The sequence below is a fragment of the Gallinula chloropus genome, assembly GCF_964237585.1.
Source record: "Gallinula chloropus genome assembly, chromosome: 4".
NCBI lineage: Eukaryota > Metazoa > Chordata > Aves > Gruiformes > Rallidae > Gallinula > Gallinula chloropus.
In genome coordinates, this window is record NC_140088.1 from 15,033,069 (window position 1) to 15,054,816 (window position 21,748).

General features: G+C 39.7%; 2 protein-coding genes across 2 annotated transcripts in view; one reads left to right on the forward strand and one right to left on the reverse strand.

The window, feature by feature from the left end:
• The window catches only part of EIF2AK4 (eukaryotic translation initiation factor 2 alpha kinase 4), a 40,954-nt gene extending 23,901 nt beyond the window's left edge, over positions 1–17,053 (forward strand). Inside the window, exons 23-39 of the mRNA XM_084262923.1 lie at positions 1,069–1,190; positions 2,282–2,331; positions 2,425–2,593; positions 3,057–3,173; positions 3,820–3,885; positions 4,420–4,590; positions 5,176–5,310; positions 5,447–5,554; positions 6,270–6,398; positions 7,965–8,051; positions 9,413–9,525; positions 11,083–11,141; positions 12,292–12,389; positions 13,613–13,681; positions 14,234–14,278; positions 15,344–15,468; positions 16,550–17,053. Coding sequence (XP_084119049.1) covers positions 1,069–1,190; positions 2,282–2,331; positions 2,425–2,593; positions 3,057–3,173; positions 3,820–3,885; positions 4,420–4,590; positions 5,176–5,310; positions 5,447–5,554; positions 6,270–6,398; positions 7,965–8,051; positions 9,413–9,525; positions 11,083–11,141; positions 12,292–12,389; positions 13,613–13,681; positions 14,234–14,278; positions 15,344–15,468; positions 16,550–16,604 — 1,718 coding nt within the window. The 3' untranslated portion in view covers positions 16,605–17,053. The remainder of the gene's footprint in view (positions 1–1,068; positions 1,191–2,281; positions 2,332–2,424; positions 2,594–3,056; positions 3,174–3,819; positions 3,886–4,419; positions 4,591–5,175; positions 5,311–5,446; positions 5,555–6,269; positions 6,399–7,964; positions 8,052–9,412; positions 9,526–11,082; positions 11,142–12,291; positions 12,390–13,612; positions 13,682–14,233; positions 14,279–15,343; positions 15,469–16,549) is intronic.
• Positions 17,054–17,870: 817 nt separating this feature from the next.
• Positions 17,871–21,471, reverse strand: SRP14 (signal recognition particle 14). The gene is made up of 5 exons (XM_084263908.1): positions 21,423–21,471; positions 20,872–20,944; positions 20,194–20,306; positions 19,031–19,063; positions 17,871–18,743 (listed from the first exon to the last, which is right to left on the reverse strand). The coding sequence occupies exons 1-5, from the start codon at positions 21,444–21,446 to the stop codon at positions 18,654–18,656; spliced, it is 333 nt and encodes a 110-aa protein (XP_084120034.1). The 5' UTR covers positions 21,447–21,471; the 3' UTR covers positions 17,871–18,653.
• Positions 21,472–21,748: the final 277 nt, after the last annotated feature.

The window sequence follows — 21,748 nt, forward strand, 5'->3', positions numbered from 1 at the left end:
TAAGAGAGCTGAAAAAAATATATGCACACACTGTCACATTGAAAATGTTATAAATCATACTATTTTATAGGCATTCATGACATTATTTTATATAAAAATAGATGATTTTAAAATAGAAACTGGGAGATTTCCTAATATATTATAATCTGATTCAGCACGATCAGGGACTGGCAATACAAAAGAATGAGAAAGTGAGAAATGCAAAGTCAAGTAAGGAGAAGTTAACCTGCTCCACTTAAAGTTTAACAGTCTGGAAAGTGTTTATCAACAATTTAGAGACTGAAATGGTTTCATTCTTTTGGAAAAAAAATGGGGGATTTTGGATATATATTTCTGCCATGAGATTGTATCTACCATTTGTAATGGTTAGAGAGAGACATGTCCTTGCATTTTGGACTGCTTTTCTCCTTTGATTTAATGCTTATGTTGAAATCTAATTGAAGGCATGAGTAAGGCTTCTGTAATGAAACATATGTTTGGGAATCAGTAGAGAATTTAAAATGGGAATTTATTTTTCAATGATTACTGATACTGTTGTTAATAGTAAGACTTCAGTGAAGACTGGATGGCTACAGATAGATGGCTGCAAAATACAGCCAGCAAAGACCTGTATTTCTGTGGTTTTGAAGTGAACTATAAAGACTTCTAGTACACTTTTGAGATGCAGGATACAAAATGTCTGAACAATATTTATTCTCTGTGGAAGTGCTTCTAGACCAAGACAGTAGGACTGGTGTCTGTTTCATATATATGCTTTTGTGAAGGGTGGTGTTTACACATGGTGGGCAAGGAGGGCATTTCGCTGTGGCTGTGGAATTGGTGGTGCTCTGTTTTTCTGTGAGCTGCCTGCTGAGCCCAAGAAACATGGAAGATAGAACATCAAACAGACTTTGTGTTCTTTTTTTATATACAGTGAAAAAGAAAAGTCTATTAAGGACACTTAAAATAATGTAATTTTTAAAAGGTATCAGTTGAGATACCACACCCTGCAAGGCTGGTCATGAACTTGTAAAAAGCAGATGCTGCTTCTGAAATAGGAGATAATAGTATTTTACTGGTTTTGTGCAGGAGCCATCAAGCTGCATACTCCACTGCTAATGCCCAGAAATAAAAAACTTTATGAGCATAATGAAGCTTCATATTTCATGGATCACAGTGGGATGCTGGTAATGCTTCCTTACGACCTCAGAGTAAGTAGTATTATCTGTACAGGCAAAGCTGGGTGTGAGTGTTGTGGTGCTTGTGGATACCTTTGAGTTACATAGTTGGTTTAGGTTTACATTGCTTCAGCAGTCAAAAGTGTCTTTCAGCATCTGTTCCGGTCTGTATTCCTTAAGGCTCTACTCCTGGTCTTGACAGCTGGAGCCCTGACCACATCAGAAAGAGCTATGCTTTCCTTTACTTCCCCCCTCTCTCTTCCTTTTTTTTTTTTTTTTTTTTTTTTTAACATAGGTGAAAACAATGCCATATTATAAATGTAATAGATGTCCCTGCTGGTGTTGTTTTGGGGTTTTCCTTGCACATAACAAGGAACAAGGCTTTTCAGATGACTACTGAAAACTGTAGTATTCCCATCCTTTTTTTATTTATAAGTCTTCATAGACAATGTGGGTTCTAAGTTCCTCAAACAGATTTTGTCAATGGCCATTCTACTCTCGAGAGGAATTGCTGTTGACACAGTTGAAATTTTGCTGTCTGGAATTCCTCTATTGATACTGTCCAAGTATTTGCAGTGTGGGCTTAGTCGGATTCTTAAAATCCATTTCACTGATTTAAGGTCAGTTAAACTCACCCTTCCTTTCATAGTGTATAGACTGATGTTAGAAATGCATTCACAGGAAAGGGTTTGTGCAGGATCTACAAAGTTGATCTTCCTGTTGGAATTAGTTGTTTTAGAAAACGTGTTGATCAAAGATTTATTAAAAATACTCCTTTATACCTTTAGGTAAATGGCAGAATGCCTGTTTGTACATTTTAATAGGCTCATAATCAATTTATGATGCATGTTGCAAGCATTAGAGTAATTAAGAAAGGTCTTTATGTATTTTTGTGTCCTTCTCTATGCTCTTCTAGGAATGTGGGAGGGGGCAGGATGTTTTCATTTAATATTTTCAGCCAGGATGATTAGATTGATACTACTTGGCTATGGCAAATGTTTAAGGCATTATTACACATGTGGGAGTAAAAGTGTTATGCACAGTAATAATTTGTATATATCCAGGTTCAGTCTATTCAGATCGAATGTTTTCTTTCAACAATTTTCATGTCTTTTATTTTTCAGATTCCTTTTGCAAGATTTGTAGCTAGAAATAACATATTAAACTTGAAGAGGTAAGGGACACAGAGGTGACAATTTGCACAGATGCCATGCTTTATGATAGTGACCAGTGAAGATGCTGATTTGTTCTTCGATGTTTCCTTTAGATACTGTATAGAACGAGTTTTCAGACCTCGGAAGTTAGACCGCTGTCATCCCAAAGAACTTCTAGAATGTGCATTTGACATTATTACATCTACTGGAAATAGCTTTTTGCCTATAGCAGAAACAATTTATGCCATTTCAGAAATCATTCAAGAATTTCCAGTGCTACAGGTAGATTCTCTAACCATCCCTTCTGTTCTCTTTTCCACACTAAAATTTTAGTCTAAGTAAATATTTAGTCTAATGTGCTTAATAAAGGATAGCTCCCTTAACTGTAAGTACACAATTGTTTTCACATTGTATCAGTTAGTTATAGAAGGCTGTCATTTAAATAAAAAATAGGTAAACATAAACAAAGCATAGGTTTTTGTGCAGAGGAAATGTTAATTGAATTGTTACAGTGCCATTGAAATAACTCTGTCTTCTGCCAGACCAGTGGGTATTGTAGAATGGACAAGCCTTGCCATGCTTCAGTTCTAGATGGCAGGTAAGGTGGTGGAAGGAGAGGTCTGAAGCTAGTTTTCAACTATTATTAAATTTTTAGGAAACTCTTTTATAAGCAAAATACAGTGCAAGTGAAACCCTTTTTTCCCTTCTTTTTGTTTCCCACTCCCCCCCCCCCCGTTTTTGCTAGGAAAGAAATTACAGCATTTACTTGAACCATACTGCCTTACTGAAAGCTATACTATTGCACTGTGGGATACCGGAGGATAAACTCAATCAAGTTTACATCATTCTCTATGATGCTGTGGTAAGATACTAGTTATTAACCTATTCTTTGTAATCATCATTGTCAAGTGTCCTGTTCTGTGGAGCTATCTTTAAAAATGAGTAACGGCACGTTGTCAACGTAACAAGGAATGTCCTGTTGTTGTATAAGGCCTGGCTATTTTGGGGCTGTAAACTTAGATTACTTGTTTGTTACTTCTGGATTGCAGTATTTTAAGGGACTTTTTAAATACGTATTTATGAGAGAAATATTCACCTCCATAATCAAGAACTGGTAGGCCATTCAATAAAAACTTGAAAATTCATCTTAATATCATGTTGAACTTTTCTACCTTATAAGCAGAGAAAAAAGATTTAATTAGAGTAATTAATGTAGTGTTTAAATCACAACAAAATGCAATTTTTATTTCCTTTCATTTTATTCTTCTTAACATATTCATTTACATTTCAGTATTTATGCAGAAGTACTTTTCCACAAAATAGGCATTTTTATATTTTTTGTTGCTTTCTGAAGCCAATCTGAACGTGACCTCACTACAAGATGGGTGGAAAATGTTATTTATTGGTTTTGTTCTTTTACAGTATTATTGCAGTTTGTAAATACAACCTTTAATTTAATAAGAGTTTCATTCTTCTAAAGCAATAGTTTGAATCTGTTTCTCTTGCAGACTGAAAAGCTAACTAAGAGAGAAGTAGAAGCCAAATTCTGCAATCTTTCTCTCACATCAAACAGCGTAAGTAATTCAATGTTAATTTCCCTGTAACTTACCAGAAGTCAGTAATATTTTATTTACTTTGCAATTTAATTGAACTGTGTAAGAAAAATGAATAGGTTTATTTCCTGTTGAAAATAGATCAGTCTTTGGAAGTGGTCTGATTTTGTTCCCTCTTCTCTCTAAAACATTCCAAGTTTCTGTCTTTCTTTTAAATGTGTTTTTCAGACTGTGGAAACAATGAAAGGGTAAGTGGAATACTGTGCAGTGGTACTTAGTAAAACAGAGAGATGCTTTTTAAAAAAAATTGTCTTCAAATGTTGATGAATGTGTGTAAAGATTTGAGGTTAACTTCTGGACACCCTGATCAGAGTTATGCCTATCCATTCCTTCCCCAACTCACTACATAGAAACAGGCTGCTGGTCAAAACACGCAAAGAAGGCAGATATTTTACTCACACCAACTAAAAATCTCTTTCATTTTTTTTAGCTGTCACCTATAATGAGCTCTGCCAGTACTGCTTCCCATGGGTTTTATTTGGTTTTTGTTTTTAGCTTTCTCGGCTCTACAGATTCATTGAGCAGAAGGGAGAAGCAAGTACTGTATTTCCTTTTTTAAACACAATGATAAAACAAAAGCCGGGTGTCACTCAGCTGTTGAAGCATGGAATGAAGGATTTAGAGGAAATCATTGGGCTGCTAAAGCAACTTGGAATAAAACTTCAGGTTTGTAAAATTAACTAATTATTTATTATTTAGCTGCTAATAAACTAATGGATTTATAGGCTGCTGGGCTTTGTAATTTGCCAGGAAACAAAGTAATGATAGAATAGAAAAAACACATCAGAGTGGCAAATAATAATACTGACACTGGTTTTATTTGATTTTTAAAGACATGTTGAAGAATAAGACCTCTCCCAGTCAGAAATGTCTAGCTTAATTTCTATCTAATGATGCACAGACTTTCTTTGGGGTTTTTTTTAGCCAAGACTGAAGGCATTACCTAGGACATAAAGAAATTTTAATTTTTGAACAAAAATAAATAAATGAAAAATACAGAAAACTGATTACTACTAAAGGCCTGTCATCCACCTTCCCGAGGCCTTGGGGTTTGTGCTGTAGGTCTGTTGGGATGCTGTAAGGTTAAAGTATCATTTCTTTACTTTTAATTGTATTTTAAATGTTTTGAGATAAGGAGTGTTTCCATGTCTTGATGTGAGAACAGCATTTTCAATCCATACTGCTAAATTAATTGTATTAACTGACAACATTGGTATGGGTCTTGTACCCATACTCATTTTTATTTTACAGGTTTCTATAAATCTGGGACTAGTTTACAAAATACAACAACACAATGGAATTATTTTCCAGTTTATAGCATACATCAAAAGAAGACAAAGAACTGTGCCTGAAATTCTTGCTGCAGGGGGTAGATATGATCATCTGGTATGTACTCATCTATTTTAATGAGTTTAAATTTGGTGGGTTTTTTAATCATAAGAAAATGAAAACACTTTCTGAGATCTTGTGAAGGTAACTGTTTGGATTTTGCTTTTTTTTTTTTTTTTTTCTTCTTTTGGAGATTCCACAGTTCAGAGGACCACAGATGGTAGGACCAGTTCCTTCAGCTGTTGGAGTCAGCATAGCTATAGATAAAATAACTGCTGCTGTTTCCAGCATGGAGGATTCTGTAAGTCGCTTTTTTTGAGAGGTGGAAGTGTTTGTTTACAACTGGCAGTTCAGTAATCTAATTGTAGCCACAGTTGGGCAAAAATTAAGCTGTTCAGGTGTGTTCCAAAAATAACATTGTATTGAAATAGACAGCAAGCATCAAGACAACCTGTTTTCTTCTGTGATTCTCTATGTAGCATTATTTAGTATTATAAGAATTAGGAGGAGAAAATTTGTAATTTACACTTTAATTTTCTTAGCTTGTGGATTGTTTCAAATGGAAGATCTACAACTGTAGATACTTGGCTAGTGAGTGTTACTTTGCCCCTCCCACTTGGCTGTTTATAAAAGTATAGATGTGGGAGATGGAAAGAAACTTGAGAAAATGGATTGCTTTGTACAGTCTCATGCAATTTCACTTGGTTGTGGAATGTGCATTAACTTTGTAAGAATAAATCAACGTTGCTAAGCAGAGTGGGAAAGAAAGAACAGGTTAGGCTAGGATATTTTGCAAGCTGAGGCTGTATAAATGCTGTTTGTCAAGGATTAAGTTTCAGCAGGTTTCAAACATGCACAGGTAGATCGTGGCTCTGAAAACAGGTGGATCTAACTCCATTTTTCAGTTTGCATTTTGAAAAACATGAGTATATTTATCCTTCTTTCTTACTTCTAACTTTGCAATGAAGGAGCAAAAGTGACTCATATTGTCCCCCTTGTTTCTCCTCTCCCTTCAGGTTTCTATTAGCTTGTGTGACCTGCTGGTTGTAAGCGTTGGTCAGATGTCAATGGGTAGAGCCATCAATATTGTTCAGAAGCTCTGGACTGCAGGAATTCCAGCAGAGATAATGTATGACTGGTCCCAGGTAGAAATTCTGTCTCCATACGTTAACTATATTGTTGCTTCTAAGATCAGTGCAGCCCAAGACCATCCTTTTTCAATTTTGTCTAGTCTTTATTGAGAAAGACTGATACAAACCAAGCATGTAGGGTGCTATTCAGATACAGTAATGTTAAGAAAGTCTCACTGGCCTGGCAGCATTCTTCCTCTTTACCTCCCAGTATCTAAAAATGTGTTGTAGGATCTTTATGTGCTTCTCAGAGCACAGAGGAATTAAGTGACTTTCCCCAGTTCTTTACCAAGTGTGGAGTTCAAGGCTTTTTGAAATCAAGGGGAACAGATACGTAATGAATTTAAAATGAGGCCAGTTAGCTGCAATGATGCGCAGAAGCATATTTTGTACTGGTGGAGGCAACAGATTTTATTTCCAATGAGGTCTGTAGGTAAGATCCCTGAATTCATGAGTTCATGCTTAATAAGGGGCAAGTCTGGAACAGAAAAGTAACTTTTAATTACATCCAGATGGCCGAAGGCTAATAGCTTCAGACCGAATATCGCCATCAGTCTACTGTAAGAAACACAGATTAGTGAACCTAGCTACTAGATATACTGTGGGATCTCCATGTAGGCCCTGGAGAGATGTGTGGTAGGAAGGAGAAGAAGTGGCAAGCAGAGTTGTGCCTTTTTTTGTCCAGTTGACACTAAGCAGACCATTAACCACTACTACCTCACTGCAGCATGACAGTGTAGAAGTCCCTTTTAATAGTGGTGGCAGTTATCTGAGGTTTACAAGTCTGGTTCATGTTTAAGTATGCCAGTTTGTGAGTAACAAAAGAAAGCATGGAGCTGCCCATTCAGAGTCACGTGCTGCAGAGCAGACAGTTTTGAGCTTGCTCACTTAATTGGCTGTTGGGTTTGGGTTTTTTGTAATCTTTTCCCATAACATTCCAATGGGTTCCATCTCTCAAAATTGAAAGAAATCCGCATTGTTGTACTTCTCTGGTGATCACCCTGAGTTCTCTCCTTGGGTTTCTTAAGGAATGAAGATTTGGGTAGTTCTTGCCTCCGTCTAATGCTGCCCTGCAACCCTCTGCTAAGTCAGCACAGCAAACCCTTCAGTGAGTTCAGTGTTGAGAACAACATAAGCTAGCCACAGGTTTACATGAAACCCACCTGAGTCAGCTTTGGTAACAGAGCACCAGTCACACACAACTGAGCTATTACTGAGAGCTGCAGACAACAGGGTGGTAACTGACTGACATTATGTTGCAAAGTTTTACAGTTCTCTAGACCCTGTGCTTCTAGATCCAGCTAGCCTTTCCACATGGGCACTAGGACAGCAGAGCCTAGATATTCTCTGTATAGGGTAGACTTAGATTTCGATCTGAAAGGAGCATGGGGGGGTCTAAATACATGCATAATGAACTTTCACCTCCTGGCGTTGTTAATGAACTTTTTCTCATTCTGAAGCTCTGTATGATCAGTGTAACTGCTGCATATCAAGTTATTTTTAAGGACAGGAGACTCTGATTACTTAAGTGATCATTTTATGATCCTTCAAATTTCTCTCCCATTCTTCTTCCCATTTTAGTCCCAGGAAGAACTGCAGGAATATTGCAGATGCTCTGGGATTACATATGTTGCTCTTGTGTCAGATAAAGAAGGAAGCCATGTGAAGGTCAGTCTGAGACCATTGGATGCTCAATTATATTTAATATTTATAATTTGTTGTTCTACATTTGTTTGGGTTTTTGTTTGGTTGAATTGTTTTTGGTTGGCTGGTTTGTTAGGGTTATTTTTTGGGGGATGGGTTGGGGTTGGGGGTTAAGGTCATAATTATTTTCAATACGATATATAAGATGGAATTTAGGTAAATCCACTTTCAGGTGCTAAGTAGTAGAAAGTTCTTACGAAGAAGTCTGCTTTTTTTATTCCTTCCTTATTTTTACACTGTTAGTCACTGACTTCATTATCTGGGAAAGTCCAAAAACTAGTGCAAACATTGTATGACGTGGTCATCAGTGTGTCTTGAAGTGGAAAAAGGTTTCTGTTGTCTCTGTTTATTTGAATCTACAAAAATAATTAGTTGACTCAGTCATCATTCCAGCTAACAGCTTTCCATGTTAAAAAGTGAAACCTAAAACATAAATGTAAAAACCTCCATGTAGGTCAGATGGCCAGAGTCTGAACCAGGCTCCTTATCTCTGGAAACTAAGGTTTACAGAGGTAGAACATAGAGTTGGACACGATGATCCTTACAGGTCCAGCTCAGTATGTTCTGTGGTTAAGATGGAAAGACTGGACTGTGTCACAATGTGAATTACCACCTTCAGATCTGTTCTTTGACTGAAGAAAAATAACCATTGGACAGCATCTGGCATGGCCATGTTACCCAGCCAGTGTGCGTTACTAAAATACTTTTCTCTTGTTACTCGCTCTGCTTGTCATCGTAACAGACATGGCAAACGACCGTGCAGTAGCCGTATGAATAAGTAGATTTTTGGTGATGAGAACATGATATATCAATGTCTTCCACAAGACTATTACAGAACATTCTTTTAAATATAGCTTTATTGGAGTAAAACACAAAAAAACATGCTAATGAGGTGGATGGTGGTGTTACCAATTAATCTCTTCCCATTAAGGATGGAGCAGATGTTCAGTTTTCAACATTTGAGTCTAACTCTGGCAGACTGGAAGGCAAGCCTTATTCCAACAGAATTCCATAAATATTTTTTTTTAAATCAAATATACTTTCATTAATATGGCATTTGCACCTATAAATCATTCTGTTAGAAAATTACTATTGCATTTAAAGACAAGTAGCCAAGCTAGTTTAAGCTTTGGGAATGCAGAGGAAACTAGTTGACTGAGGGGGAAAAAAATCAAATCAAATATTTAATTGGTAATGATGATAGCTTCTGCCTTTTGACTACTTCACCTTCAACAGGTGAATAATCCACCTTGACTTGATTAAATTTGAGAAGTTTATTCCTGTGCTGTTTTAACAATTTTAAGAACCACTGAACTACATCATAGGTGAAATCCTTTGAGAAAGACAGACAGACGGAGAAAAGGATTTTAGAATCTGACTTAGTGGATCACCTGATCCAGAAACTGAAAATTAAAATCTGTGATGAAAGATGTAGCAGGTAAGAAACGTGACACGTCAGTGTGAGTGGTCAAAATCGGAAGTAAATGTATGCTTGTTTTAACAAAATAATTTTAAGATGTGCTCAGCTAAACCTTGATTTTTACCAGATAAAGAATAAGATAATTGCTGAATTCCTTTTGGGGGGAAAAGAAAGCAAAAGGCCTGGTTATAAAATTTTACTGAGATTAAGAAAGAGACTGATTTCCCTGGCTGCTGTTACACGCAGACATCCATAGCACTTCCTAAGATAAAAGGCCACACAGTTGCCTAACTCAAATACTACTAAACACCCGTATTGTTTGTGTGGCAGGTCTCCCCAGTAACAGTCCCTGTTACTGACCCAGAAGTCCATTATGTTTCTGTACTGTGCAGCCACAGAATTAAAGCAGTAAAACCCTTTCATTCTGAGGCAGCATTGATATGGTAACAATGAAGGTCTGATTGTAGCAACTGTGTAAGCTTTGGTGTCCTTACAAGTGATAGTGATGCTTTGCAAAGACTCAAGAGTACACAGCAACTCTCCATCTTCCAATGCTGACATTACTATGTCTTGTTATGAATAGAAGTTAGTACAGAAACCATGGGAGATGCTACAGTCACACCTTTGTGCATCAGCAACATGGCTGTTATTCACACATATCCCTTTGTAAATACAGAATTACACACACATCTATATATATTTATATCTGTGTGTATATATGTGTGTGTATGTATGTATGTAATGGCAGAAGAAAGACATGGTTTTATTCACATAAACCAGAATTCAGAAAGTAACAGATGTGACATATGTAGTATTTCTGAATAGTCCTCACAGTGAATGAAATCCTTGAGCTGTTCAATGCTGAACTCACACAGTGGTTTGTGCAGGCACCGGGTATCTCCTGCTACCCACCACTTCATTTCCCTTTTTCTGGCCTCTGCAACACCCGTGTTTTGTGACAGATCTGCAGCATTTATTAGAAGCTGTGATAGAAAATAAGTCTTTCCAAAAGATGCCTTATTTATAGATCCTGAGAACAGGATATAGGAAAATCCATATTTGGCAGTATTAAGGAGGGAAATGCAGTGACTGTGATTGTAATAGCACCAGCAGAGTTCTTCGTTAATGAAGCCCGGATGTGAACAGTAACGGCATCCAAATTGGTTATTGGGAGCTTCTCTGAATATGGGTGATCTCAAGTATAACTATTACATTCATACTTTTAGTATTACCTCACAGAAACTTGTACGAAGATGTAGATTAAAGTAATAATCTGGAAATAACATTCTTGCATTATTTTGTAGCATTAGCATCAAAATCACAGTTGCATAGTGCAAGCACATTGTTCTGTTTCCATAGAAATAAAGATTGCTTCTAGAGCTGATTTTCGTAGTGTGTTGTTGTATGATTTCCCAACTGTTCCAGATGGAATTTAATCTGCATGTATGTGCTGGGAAGTCTCCATAACTTTATCTGTTGGAATGAAATATGTATGTTTATGATAATCTGAGACCCTGTATTACTAAAGTATTTCTTTGCTGTTATAAATTTGTCTCCCTATCTGTTTGTTTTTAGAGAAACCTCAGATAATCTTTCTGTGCCAAATCAAAAGGGATCATTTACTAATATTTCAGGTATTTAGTCTGTAGTTACAGAACGCACAAACTGTTTTGCTTTCTGCTTAAGCACTACTTTGTAAGAAATTATTGCCATAACACATATTTTAACATTTTCTCTGACTTGGGTAATACTTTTTTCTTGTAGTGCCTCTGGTTAGAGACACATCTTCCTAGTCTGAAATGTTGTCCCAAGTGATCTAAAACTGCAGTTTTTTCCAAACTAACAAATTGAGTGCTCAGATAAAATAGTCCCCATATAAGCATTCATTGTTTCAGGATAGGAAGAAGCCAAAAATCATGAACATTTCCTAGCTGAGGAAAAAGTAAATGTCATCTCGATCAAAAATTATTTCACCTGTGATTGTTACAATGTTGAGACCCGTGTACATTAACCTAAGATGTTTTTTCTTCAAATGAAAATTCCTGTACCTTTCTAGTTACAGATTTGCACTCAGTCTGATAATAGAAGTTTGTATAGAAAAAAATATCCACAGAAAAAAGTAGTTACTATTAAAATTTGACACTTTTAATAATTACTTTCTTAAGCACCAATAGAGTGGTGGGTGGGTGGTTTGTTTGTTTGAGTTGGGAGGGGGGCAGTGTGTTGGGTTGGGGGTTGTTTGCCCTTCTTCCCCCGTGTCATGTAATAGTGAGGGAGGGAAGTGGCAGTGCTTAACTTGAGTGGGGACTTTTCTCTGTGTGTGACTACCAGAAGTGGCAATTCTGATTTAAAAATAAGCCATTTCAAATTTTAATCCTTGTTATTTGGGGGATCCAGGAACCAGAGCTTTATTGTCTGTTTTGTCATTGATTCTGCTGTGGAACTGACCATTAAATAGTTGCATCACTCTTGTAATAGCTTTCCTGTTCTGCTATTAGGTATGCTGCATTCCTCTGTAAAAATGCTGCAAGCTGTTCGGAACCTTTTCTTAGTTTCAGGGAACACTGATTGTAAAATACCAATTTCCTTAGTCTTACCAACCAGCCCTTCAAAGCCAGCAGTCAGCATTTGAGAATTTACATGCACATGTTTCACTGCTTTTTTTAGCTGCTTTTCGAACCCTACATTATATACAGAGCTTATTCTTATTGTGAACTTTCTCTTTCTTGCTGCTGCTTGTATAAAGGAGGAGTATAATCTAAATGTATGTACTTGCATTTTTAGGTTCATTTGAATCACATGGAACTCTTGTAGTGCCTAATGTTAGTGTTATAGCTCCTGAAAAACTGTCTGCCAGCGCCCGGCGTCGACAAGAAATTCAGGTACACACACATCAAATAAGTATTGAGAAATGACCCTTAGAGGTTAAGGAATGGGAGAATTCATATTTTTCCCTATCACCTAACTTTGAGCAACACATCCTGTTCATTCTTTATTCATAAAATAGACTAGGAACATCACAAAAGGTTGAAGGCAAAGACCACCCTTTTATAAACACTTTGTATCTTGGGGATTATCTGCGACACTGTTATGACTCAGCCATGACTGTATGTACATTAGAAATCTCATTTTAGTAGGAACCATTGTTCTGGAAACTTCCTTATTTTATTTTTTTAATCAATGCTGAGGTATGGTGAAGGTGCAAATTCAGCATATTTGGAATTTGTAATACGTTTGTAACAGATAGTGTGTACTGCATTATGTTGTCTCAAACTAAAAGCCTGAGAAAAAATTACACGCTTACAAACTAAAAGCCCTGCTTAAAATGTGATGTTATAATAATGTGGGAAAACAGTGTCAGAGTTTGCTTGCTTAGAATTACTGGCCATTGATATTTAGAGTACATGGTAAAACAGAATTGTACTCTAATCCCCTTTGCAGTCCAAATTTGTGTGTGCAACAAAAAGTCCTCCCCAGTCAGTAGTTTTTGGAACCCAAATAAAGAAGTGGGTGCTGTTCTCTGAGCTTTGAGCTAAACAGACTTGCTGTTTTCGGGTTTTTGATATATAAAAGCATCCTTCCAAGGTAGAAAAGACAATGTGGTGTAAGGCTGCAACTACACTTACAAAGGGGTACCTTTGCAGGATTACTAGCTTGTTCTGGAAAAAGTGTTACAAGGCATGACCCATACTTTGGTTTGGCTTTCCAGTCAGTCCTCCTTGAGCTAGAGATGATACACTGTATCCAGTCACAGGTTCTCCCATTCCTCTGACAAGCTATCTAACACATAGGCAATTTTAAACTACATACGGGAGAAATCACAGTTCTATCTGATTTAGTACAATTCTGGTGTTACCAAGTCTTTATCATTGCTGCAAGAGTAGCTCAGCCCCAGTCTCCTTCCTGTCTACTCATCAAGGATTATTGTGGAATTGTTACTGGAAACTATATTAAATGTGAATTTTAGTTGACAGATGATGTGGTTTTACATCTTACGTTTACAAGCAGCCTCTTCTGTTCTCATCATCTATGAGATAGAAAATAAGTGTTCCCAACCTGTGTCACAAAAGCAGTTATTTTACTTTTACCCATGTTTTGTTGCCAGGTGCAAACAAGACTTCAGACATTCATTTCTAGCCTGCAACAGAAAACAAGTGAGATTGAGATTTTAGCAGTAAGTATCTGGCAGAAGCCTGAATGAATTTCAAATTCTTAATTCAATTGGATTATGCAGTTGCTGTCTGGAACAAACAACTGCCTGTAGCCTCACTTGAGAGATACCACATGAACAAAACTTCTGATTAAGCAAGACCTATGGCTTGTTATTTAATGCTCAAAAAGTATCTCAAATCTTGTGTGTGGGACAGGTGCATAGAACAAAATTTAACAAGTACTTAGTTGTACATTCTTAAGATGTATTTAAGATAGCTGCTGTGTTAGATTTAATAACTTCTTCCTGCTAGACTTGCTCTTGCATTTAAACTAACATAGCTTTTGTTTGTATATAGCTTTTAGAGTTTGACCACATCACAAAGGACTTTAAAATGGTATATGCTTTTGAACAGTTTGTGTAAAATGCTTAAATCCTCAGTAAATTCCCAGTTCTGTCAGCATGAGTACTTTGGAAAACTAAAAGCCTGACTCCCTTAAGTGTAGCTAATCTCTAGTTGCCAGATTGATAACAGAAGAAATTATAGATATTGATTCCTTGATGGTATTTTTACAGGTAGATCTGCCAAAAGCAACTGTGATACACTTCTTATCATTAGAGGTAAGCAATTAAGTATTGGTGTAAGAACTCTAATGGAACAATAGATGATAACTTCTGTTGCTAATTAAGTGGAATGCAAAACTCAGCCATTGTAGTAATTTTTTGTCCTTTGGGGAATTTGAATTAGGCTTTAAAACTTGAAAGGATTTTTTTTTTTAAGGAGCTTAACTGAGACTGGAAAAATCTTTGTCAAATGCCTGTTAACACAAGATGCCATTAGGAAGTCCTACTCCAAATCTCTGGGTGTGGCTATTTTATTTTCCCAAGAATAGTTAACTGAGATAAATCTTACTGCACATTTTTGGAAACCAGTAAGCACTAATAGCAGTTTCAGTGTTTCCTGAAGCTGTTAGTGAAGGAGGACTCAAAAATAGAGATGCAGTTGTTTCAAGTACAGTACCTGAACCAGCCATCATTTTGGTGAAGCCAAGATAAGAAGGGGATGTGCAGGTATTACACTGACACCTTTAACAACTCAGAAACTGCTCGATGAGGGGGGGAAAAACCCACCAAAGTTCTCTTCTTTCCTCCAATGTCAGCAGGAGCTTTAAAGTCAGAAGTTCCTGATAGAGATGGATGCTTCTCTGGCTTCCAAAAATATTGAATGGCATCTTGCCTGGAAGTGGATTTAGTTCTTCCATACCACTCTGAAGCAGTGGTTCTGTGGTAATCAGACCGCAGTGAAACATTTGGAAGTATTTTCAAAACACTTCACCTGGTCTGGCCAAAGCACAGAGACACATTATTGCCTTTTTCTTAACAACAAACCAAACCCAACAGTAAACCCCCCACAATCAGCTTGCATCATTTCCTTTGACCACCATTACACCATAGTTCCCATATTCTGTCTAGCACTGCCAAACTTGTCATCACTCAACTCTGTTCAGAAACTGATAACCAAGTTCCTACTACATTTCCTTTAAGTAAGGTTTTTTTAAAAACCAAGTTGCAGGTATTGTTCATATGAATTTTGTTTGCAACCTGTTTAATTAGGGAGCCTGGACATTACACACCAATAAATGAGAGAATGAAAGACTATCACAGTTCCTTGTCCATTTTTCATAGTTTGATGGAGACAGACAAGCCTTTGATGCCACTGTGAGACAACTGATGTCACGATGGCCGAAACAAAGATGTTCGTACTTACAAGCAATTTGTGATGAAATTTACACTATCAAAATGGAAAAGAGGTAAATTTCTTAAGCTCTTACAGGTACATAAAACACCCCAAGTATTTTTTGCATCCACACTTAACTAAATAAGCTGCTTTTGTCCCCTTTCCCTGACGGGGGGGGGGGGGGGAGGGGGGAAGAATTGAGGAAATGCGTGTAGTTCCTTGAGTGCTATGAGAAGAGTTGCCAGTCTTCACTCAGGATAAAATGTCAATTCTTAGCCACAGAAATTCTTCCTCTTTTTTTAATAGCCTTTCAAGAAACGTGAAAATGCCTTCCCTCTCTTGCTGCTTTGTTCATAAAACTGAGTAGCAAGCAACTGTGTCCATTCAGGTGTAGTGCTGTTCTACTGTATGGGAACTTATTTCTCAGTGAGGAACAAGCCTGTCTTTTAAAACCTGGAGCACACTTAATTCCTCCTCCCTTGAGGGAATCTGATGGGAATCTGCCACAGCTGATAGACTGCCCAGCTTCAAGCAAACACAACACACAATCTCCCAACATGTACAGTAAAGCCTGTTTCTAAGCTTTAAAGCATTTATGTTCCACTTGTAGTCTCCTTGTTGAATTCTGACAAGGCAGAACACTCCAGACACATCTAATAATCCACTCTTGCACACAGTGGTAGGGTTAAATGTGACCTGGGTATTTGTGTCCTTTAAATGAGACTCTGATTGCTTTCCTAGAGATTCACCAAAATGGCTTCAAGTCTGCTAGAGGAAGTAAGATTCAAGTCAGCCTTGGGGTTTTTTTTCCCCCTTCTCCCTGTAGCTTGCAAGACTGAGCAGGAGCCCAGTTACTACATACAAATAGCAGCCTGTACAATGTGTGAACGTAACGTAGCCCCATATAAAAGTCTTACTCTCCCACTTGCTACCTGCACACAGGCACCTGCCAAGTGCCTTCAGAAAACTAAACAGGCTAGATAAATGCCAGGAGAATGAAGGGGAAAATTGCAGTCAGAGCCAAAACAACTAAGACTTCCTGCTTTCCTCCTCTTATCTTTGCCATTAGCTTACTGCTGAGATTTGCCACGAGTAGCAGAGCTTTTGAATCTATGGTTACAAAGTTTAAGTCTCTCCTTTTCTTCCCTCTGCAGGGTTCCTGCACTTATCCTGTACAGTTACCGCGACGAATACAAGGTTTTGTTTTAGTGCTTAAAGCATCTTTTGTGGGATGTTTTTATTAACAGACAATGGTGTTTTGTCAAAGAATTTCAAAAAGTTGTAATAGTGCAAGACAGGCAACTAATGCCTTTTTATGTGTCCAGACTGAATTTCATGTATAATATATTGTAAATTTACATTAGAAAGTGGAAATAAATGTTTTATAGGTAATTAAGGAGTGAGTCTGACTGACTACAGCCACAGACAGGAATTATCATATAATTCTTGCCTCTTATGCTACAAGAGTATCAGCTGTGCAGGTGTAAAACCAGCTTTTTTGTAAATGTGGTTTCAGAATGCCTTTTGTATCAACATGCAACAGTAGTACCGAAATGAGAAACTTAATTCAAGCATTAGAGAGGATTAGTTACTCAATCAACGTTTCAAATTTTTTAAGGGTTTTTTATGTAATAAAAAGCTTTGGCTACTGAGCCTTCTTGAAATACGTATTACAAGTTCTTTGTGGGTCACGGGTGTGGTGGGTTTTGGTGGTTTTTTTTTTTCAAACCTAATGTTTTAATTTCTCTCTGAGAGGGTAGATTTTGAGCTGAGAGTTGCAGGCTTGGCTTCCTGTGACTGTGTGGCCTGTACTGATGCCACTGATGGTCACACAGCCACTTCCTTGGACATGAAGTTTTTCTTGTGTCCGGTCTTACTAAAGGACCTGAACCTAAGATGTTTAAGAGAAACAGTACCCTGCATGTGCATAGAGGCATAACCAAAGTGTTCAGCTAGCTTTCTTCACAGGGGCTGTTAAATACTGTTTGAAGTTGTAGTAGTGATGGAAACCTTATCTTGAAGCTAAATTTTTAACACAAGCCTATCAGCAAAAGTAAAGCTGAACAAAGCTGAAGTTGAGTTACAGCAGCCATAGTTAACTATGGGTTACATCCCACATCAAATGACTTGTAATACCAGAGTGAATATACAGGAAAATGAACTTCTGGAAATGGGTAAACACCACCCTCCTTCCCCACCTGGTACCTTCTCTTTAAACAGCTTACTCCTGTTTCTTCTGAAGTGATTGCCATTAGCACTGCAAGCTCACTGCATTAAGAAATATCTACTTAATCTGACCTTTTCTGAGAGTAAAGAGGGCAAAGTTCAAGAGGTAACTTTAAAGACAAACCCAGGAACATCTGAGAACTGTTGAAGTTTGATGGCGACACACAAAGTAGCAAGAGGGGAATCAGTCCTAAAAGCACAGGTAACCATACCATTCCTAGCAACTCACCAAGACAAGTCACAACCAAATCCATTTCTCATTGTATTTAATAGAAACAATTAACTAGTCACCTTTTACATCTGCTCAAATGAAGAAGCTACTTTAAGATGTGAAATATGGGGAAATTCAGATCCCTGAATATACTGAAAGATGAAGTTTAAACAAAAAAAGTTTAGATGACATGAGCATTTCTAAGCCACGTCTGAAAGGGAACATGATGCAAAGTCCTGCCTTCCCCCCCACCCTGAACCAGGCTCAGTACAGCTGGAAGGCACAGCTGCCTGGCTCTGCAGCTCAAGCATTATGCTGGCTGCCTTAGGGGTATCTGCATTGCATCATGTAGTCATGTCCCTCAAAATAAGACAGAAACAGGAAAGCCACTGTTCCTGATAATGTTGGCACCCACTTTCCCCTAGTACTACTGAGGCTTATCTACAGAACTGGGCATGTTACTGAGACTCCTGCTCCAGTCTTATTTTGCTCCTGATACGGTGCACTTCTCTTCACCCTATGCTACCCCCCAGCAGGTTTCACACTGCTGCTTGTATAATACAAACCAAGCAAACAGCAGTGTAAGTACAAAACTATCTGGCAGCTGAATGTAAAGCTATTTCAGTATAACCACGTACATACTCCTGCCATACAACAATCCACAGAAAGCACCTTCTGTGCTCAGTTTAAACAAAGGTACTGGTTGCATCCCAGTGTCCTGCTGGAAGGAATGCCAAAGACAAGGGGTAACTCAAAAAGAAATGGACTTTGCTTGGAGCAAGGGTTAAAGTCTGTTTGAGTGATGGTAAGGCGCTGTTCCATCACTGTGTTGCTTTACTCTTCTTGTTTTTGCTTTTCTTGTCTTTTTTCTTCAAGCCATCCATGTTAGCTCTCAGCAAATTTGAATATGCCTGCAAGGACAATTGTAACCATTAGAAGAACAAGTACTGAAGTGACAGTGCACTAGAAGTAGCATTTTACATACTGCTAATAGATGGGCATCCAAGTTTCTGCAGCTAGAGATTCCTGCTTTTACAGCCTATGCTGGGATCTCTTTAAACACATGCTGATAGACAGACAATCTAAGGTTAAGCTCTGTGGCAGTTCAGCACTGAAATCAACCCATTCACACGTGCTTCCTACAGACCACTCCCCAACACCTACAGAAAAAGAAGACAAAAAGGTGTACAGAACTTACCATCTGGAATTTATTGACTTCCTTTGAGCTCACCTACAAAAGTAATACTGGAGGTTAAGCAAGAAAACACGGGCTTCTGTTATAGACCAAGTATCAGCAGGTCTTTACCAACCACCCCAGTCTTTCCAGCAGCAGTTGCATCATCTCATCACAGGCTATACTGACATGTCATAGGACCCCACTGATTTAGAAAACTGAACACACTCCCTACTCAATAAGGGAATGCCCTGGAGGCCATTCATCCCAAATTCATGCATTTTCAGACGGGAAGAACACGGAGAGATGTTCTAAAGAACATTTTATTTACTTGAAGGGCCATAAAAATAGGTTGCAGACCAGACTCAACTGTTTCTCAAAGTAACATTTTTATTTGGGTTACATCACAGAGGAAAGCTGGAGTCAGCTAAAGCCTGTCTTAATCTCCCAAAGTAATCACACACCAGGTTTTCAACTTCTAGTTAATGTTTCCTGAAATACAAATTGCTCTGTAAATAAAGAAAAAAAAATAGGGACGCTAAGCAAGATTAAAGCTTAGAAAAGTCTACTCATGCCCACAAGTTCTTGCCAGGAAATGAGGATCCCTTTCCTATTGTTCCACAGTCTGGGAACATCCAGTTCTTTCCCAGGTTTTAAGAACGTTCAGTAATTGCTTCAGAGTCCATAGGAAGTGACCTCTGTCACCTGAGGCGGCAGCCTGAGTGCAGGTCTGCAGGACCTTTCTTCTCCTTGGAGCCACACCGTTTGTCCTCATTCTGTGAGTTCCTTATCTGCCCTGTGCCCTGCCCACGTCTCTAGAAGTAGATTTTCCCTTCCCTCCAAAAAATTTCACCTGACTCAAAGCACAAGAGCCAAGTTGCTGAAAACTGGCAGGGTCCCTTTCTGCTGTCACACAGGCCCGCACTGAAGCAAAATCCAGGATACGGAGCAAAACCATTAACTACTGTCCCATCTGTTAACACCAAGTGTAACCATTACAACTTCACCTAAGTGTAACACTTAAGCATCCCAGCTTCAGCCGTGTTTGGCTACTGTATGACTTCCCTGGAATGAAAAGGGTCATTCCTGTGCAATTCATGTAGAGACAAGCTTCACTTCAAATATGGGGCACTAAATAAAATACAAGCAGTGCCACTAACATTTCTATCCCACAGTTCTTCACTTACCACTGTGCTAATTTTCTTCTTTCCATCAGTTGCTCTTAGAAGACACTTATTGTCTGCTGGCTCAAAGCTTTCTACGTGGCCTTTGCGCGGGACTGGTTTTGTTCGTCCATCGTCTGTATGGAAAGGCAGGGAATGTTTATTCACTAAAATCACCAGATGCCTCCTGACACAACATCTTAGAAGTTGCTTAAAAAGTGAGGAGATCTGTGAAACACCTTGGAATTAAAGGCCACCTGAACTGACACCGCTGCCAAATTGCCAACTGACCCCTTCCACTGTAACCCCTGTTCCATAAACTACAGTTGCCAGGAAGAAAATGTAAGTCCTTCCCCTGACATGCTGCATGGACAGTGTGCTTCAACAGCAGGGCATTTAGCATGTCAAGCTGCAGCTAACCAGAGAGACAAACACACAAAAGCAATGCTGTAATTCCTCTTTTATGTAAGGATTTCCGATTATCAGTTAGAAATTGGAAAGTCACAGCATCTCCTGCAGTGTGAAACACCCTTACTTCAAGGTTACTAGCACTGCAGCAAAGACACTGATTTGTCCCTAAGACTACCCCCATTTTCAGACACTGAACTGCAACTGCATCTTTTAACCACACACACACTAACACCACTCGAAGCCCGATTGAGACAGACACCTCCTGAGTGCAGTAGCAGACGTGAAACTTACATTTCTTCAGCGTAATGAAAACGCTCCCTGAAGTCCTGCACTTCTGAAAGAGCCTGGTAAGCTCCGTCAGGAACTGCAAGAGAGAGAAACCCGCCCTTGGCTGGGGACCACACCGGCCTTTTTCCCTCCTCCCGCCCCGCTCCGTCACCACAGGCCGGGCTCGCCGGCCCGCGGGGATCAGCCCCACGAGAGCTCCCGCTGCTCCCCACACGCGGCCCCGGACAGGGCCGGCCCAGCCCGAGGTTCTACCTCCGGAAAACGAGGTTTAAGTACCGTGTCTCCCCCAGATCTACGCCGGCCGTTTCTTTCAGCCCTATCCCGCCCAAATCACCGGGTACAGCGATGCCCATCCCCGCCCCCCCCGGCTTCCACGCCGCCGGGACAGGCGAGGGAGCGGCCCCGCGCGGGCCTGGCGCCCCGCGGGGCTTTGCGAGGCCTCCCTCCCTCCCACCGGGGCCAGCACAGAGCCCACCCTGTGCGTCCGGTGACCGGCCGGGCTCCCCGAGGGGCCGCCCGCAGCCGCTGCCCGGGCCCGGCCGGGACAGCCCCACCTGCTCGCTCTCCAGCAGCACCATCCTGCTCCGCCGCCCGGAAACGCCGCGCGCACGCCCGCACGCGCACCACGCCGCGAGGCGGGCCCGCACGCGCGGCCACGCCCCCAGCCAGCTCGCGCCGCTGGAAGAAGGGAACGGGCGGCGGCGAGGCCCCGCCCCGCGCGGGAGAGCGCCACGTCAGCCTCGCGCCGCCGCCGTCCCGACGTCCCGGGGCCTGAGGCCGGTGGCGGGCGGGGCTTGTGTGGCGCGTTGCGCCGCCTCCCCGCTCTTCCCTGGAGGTGGGGCGGCTGCGGCCTGTCCCGGGGTGTGGGTCAGGCCGGCCT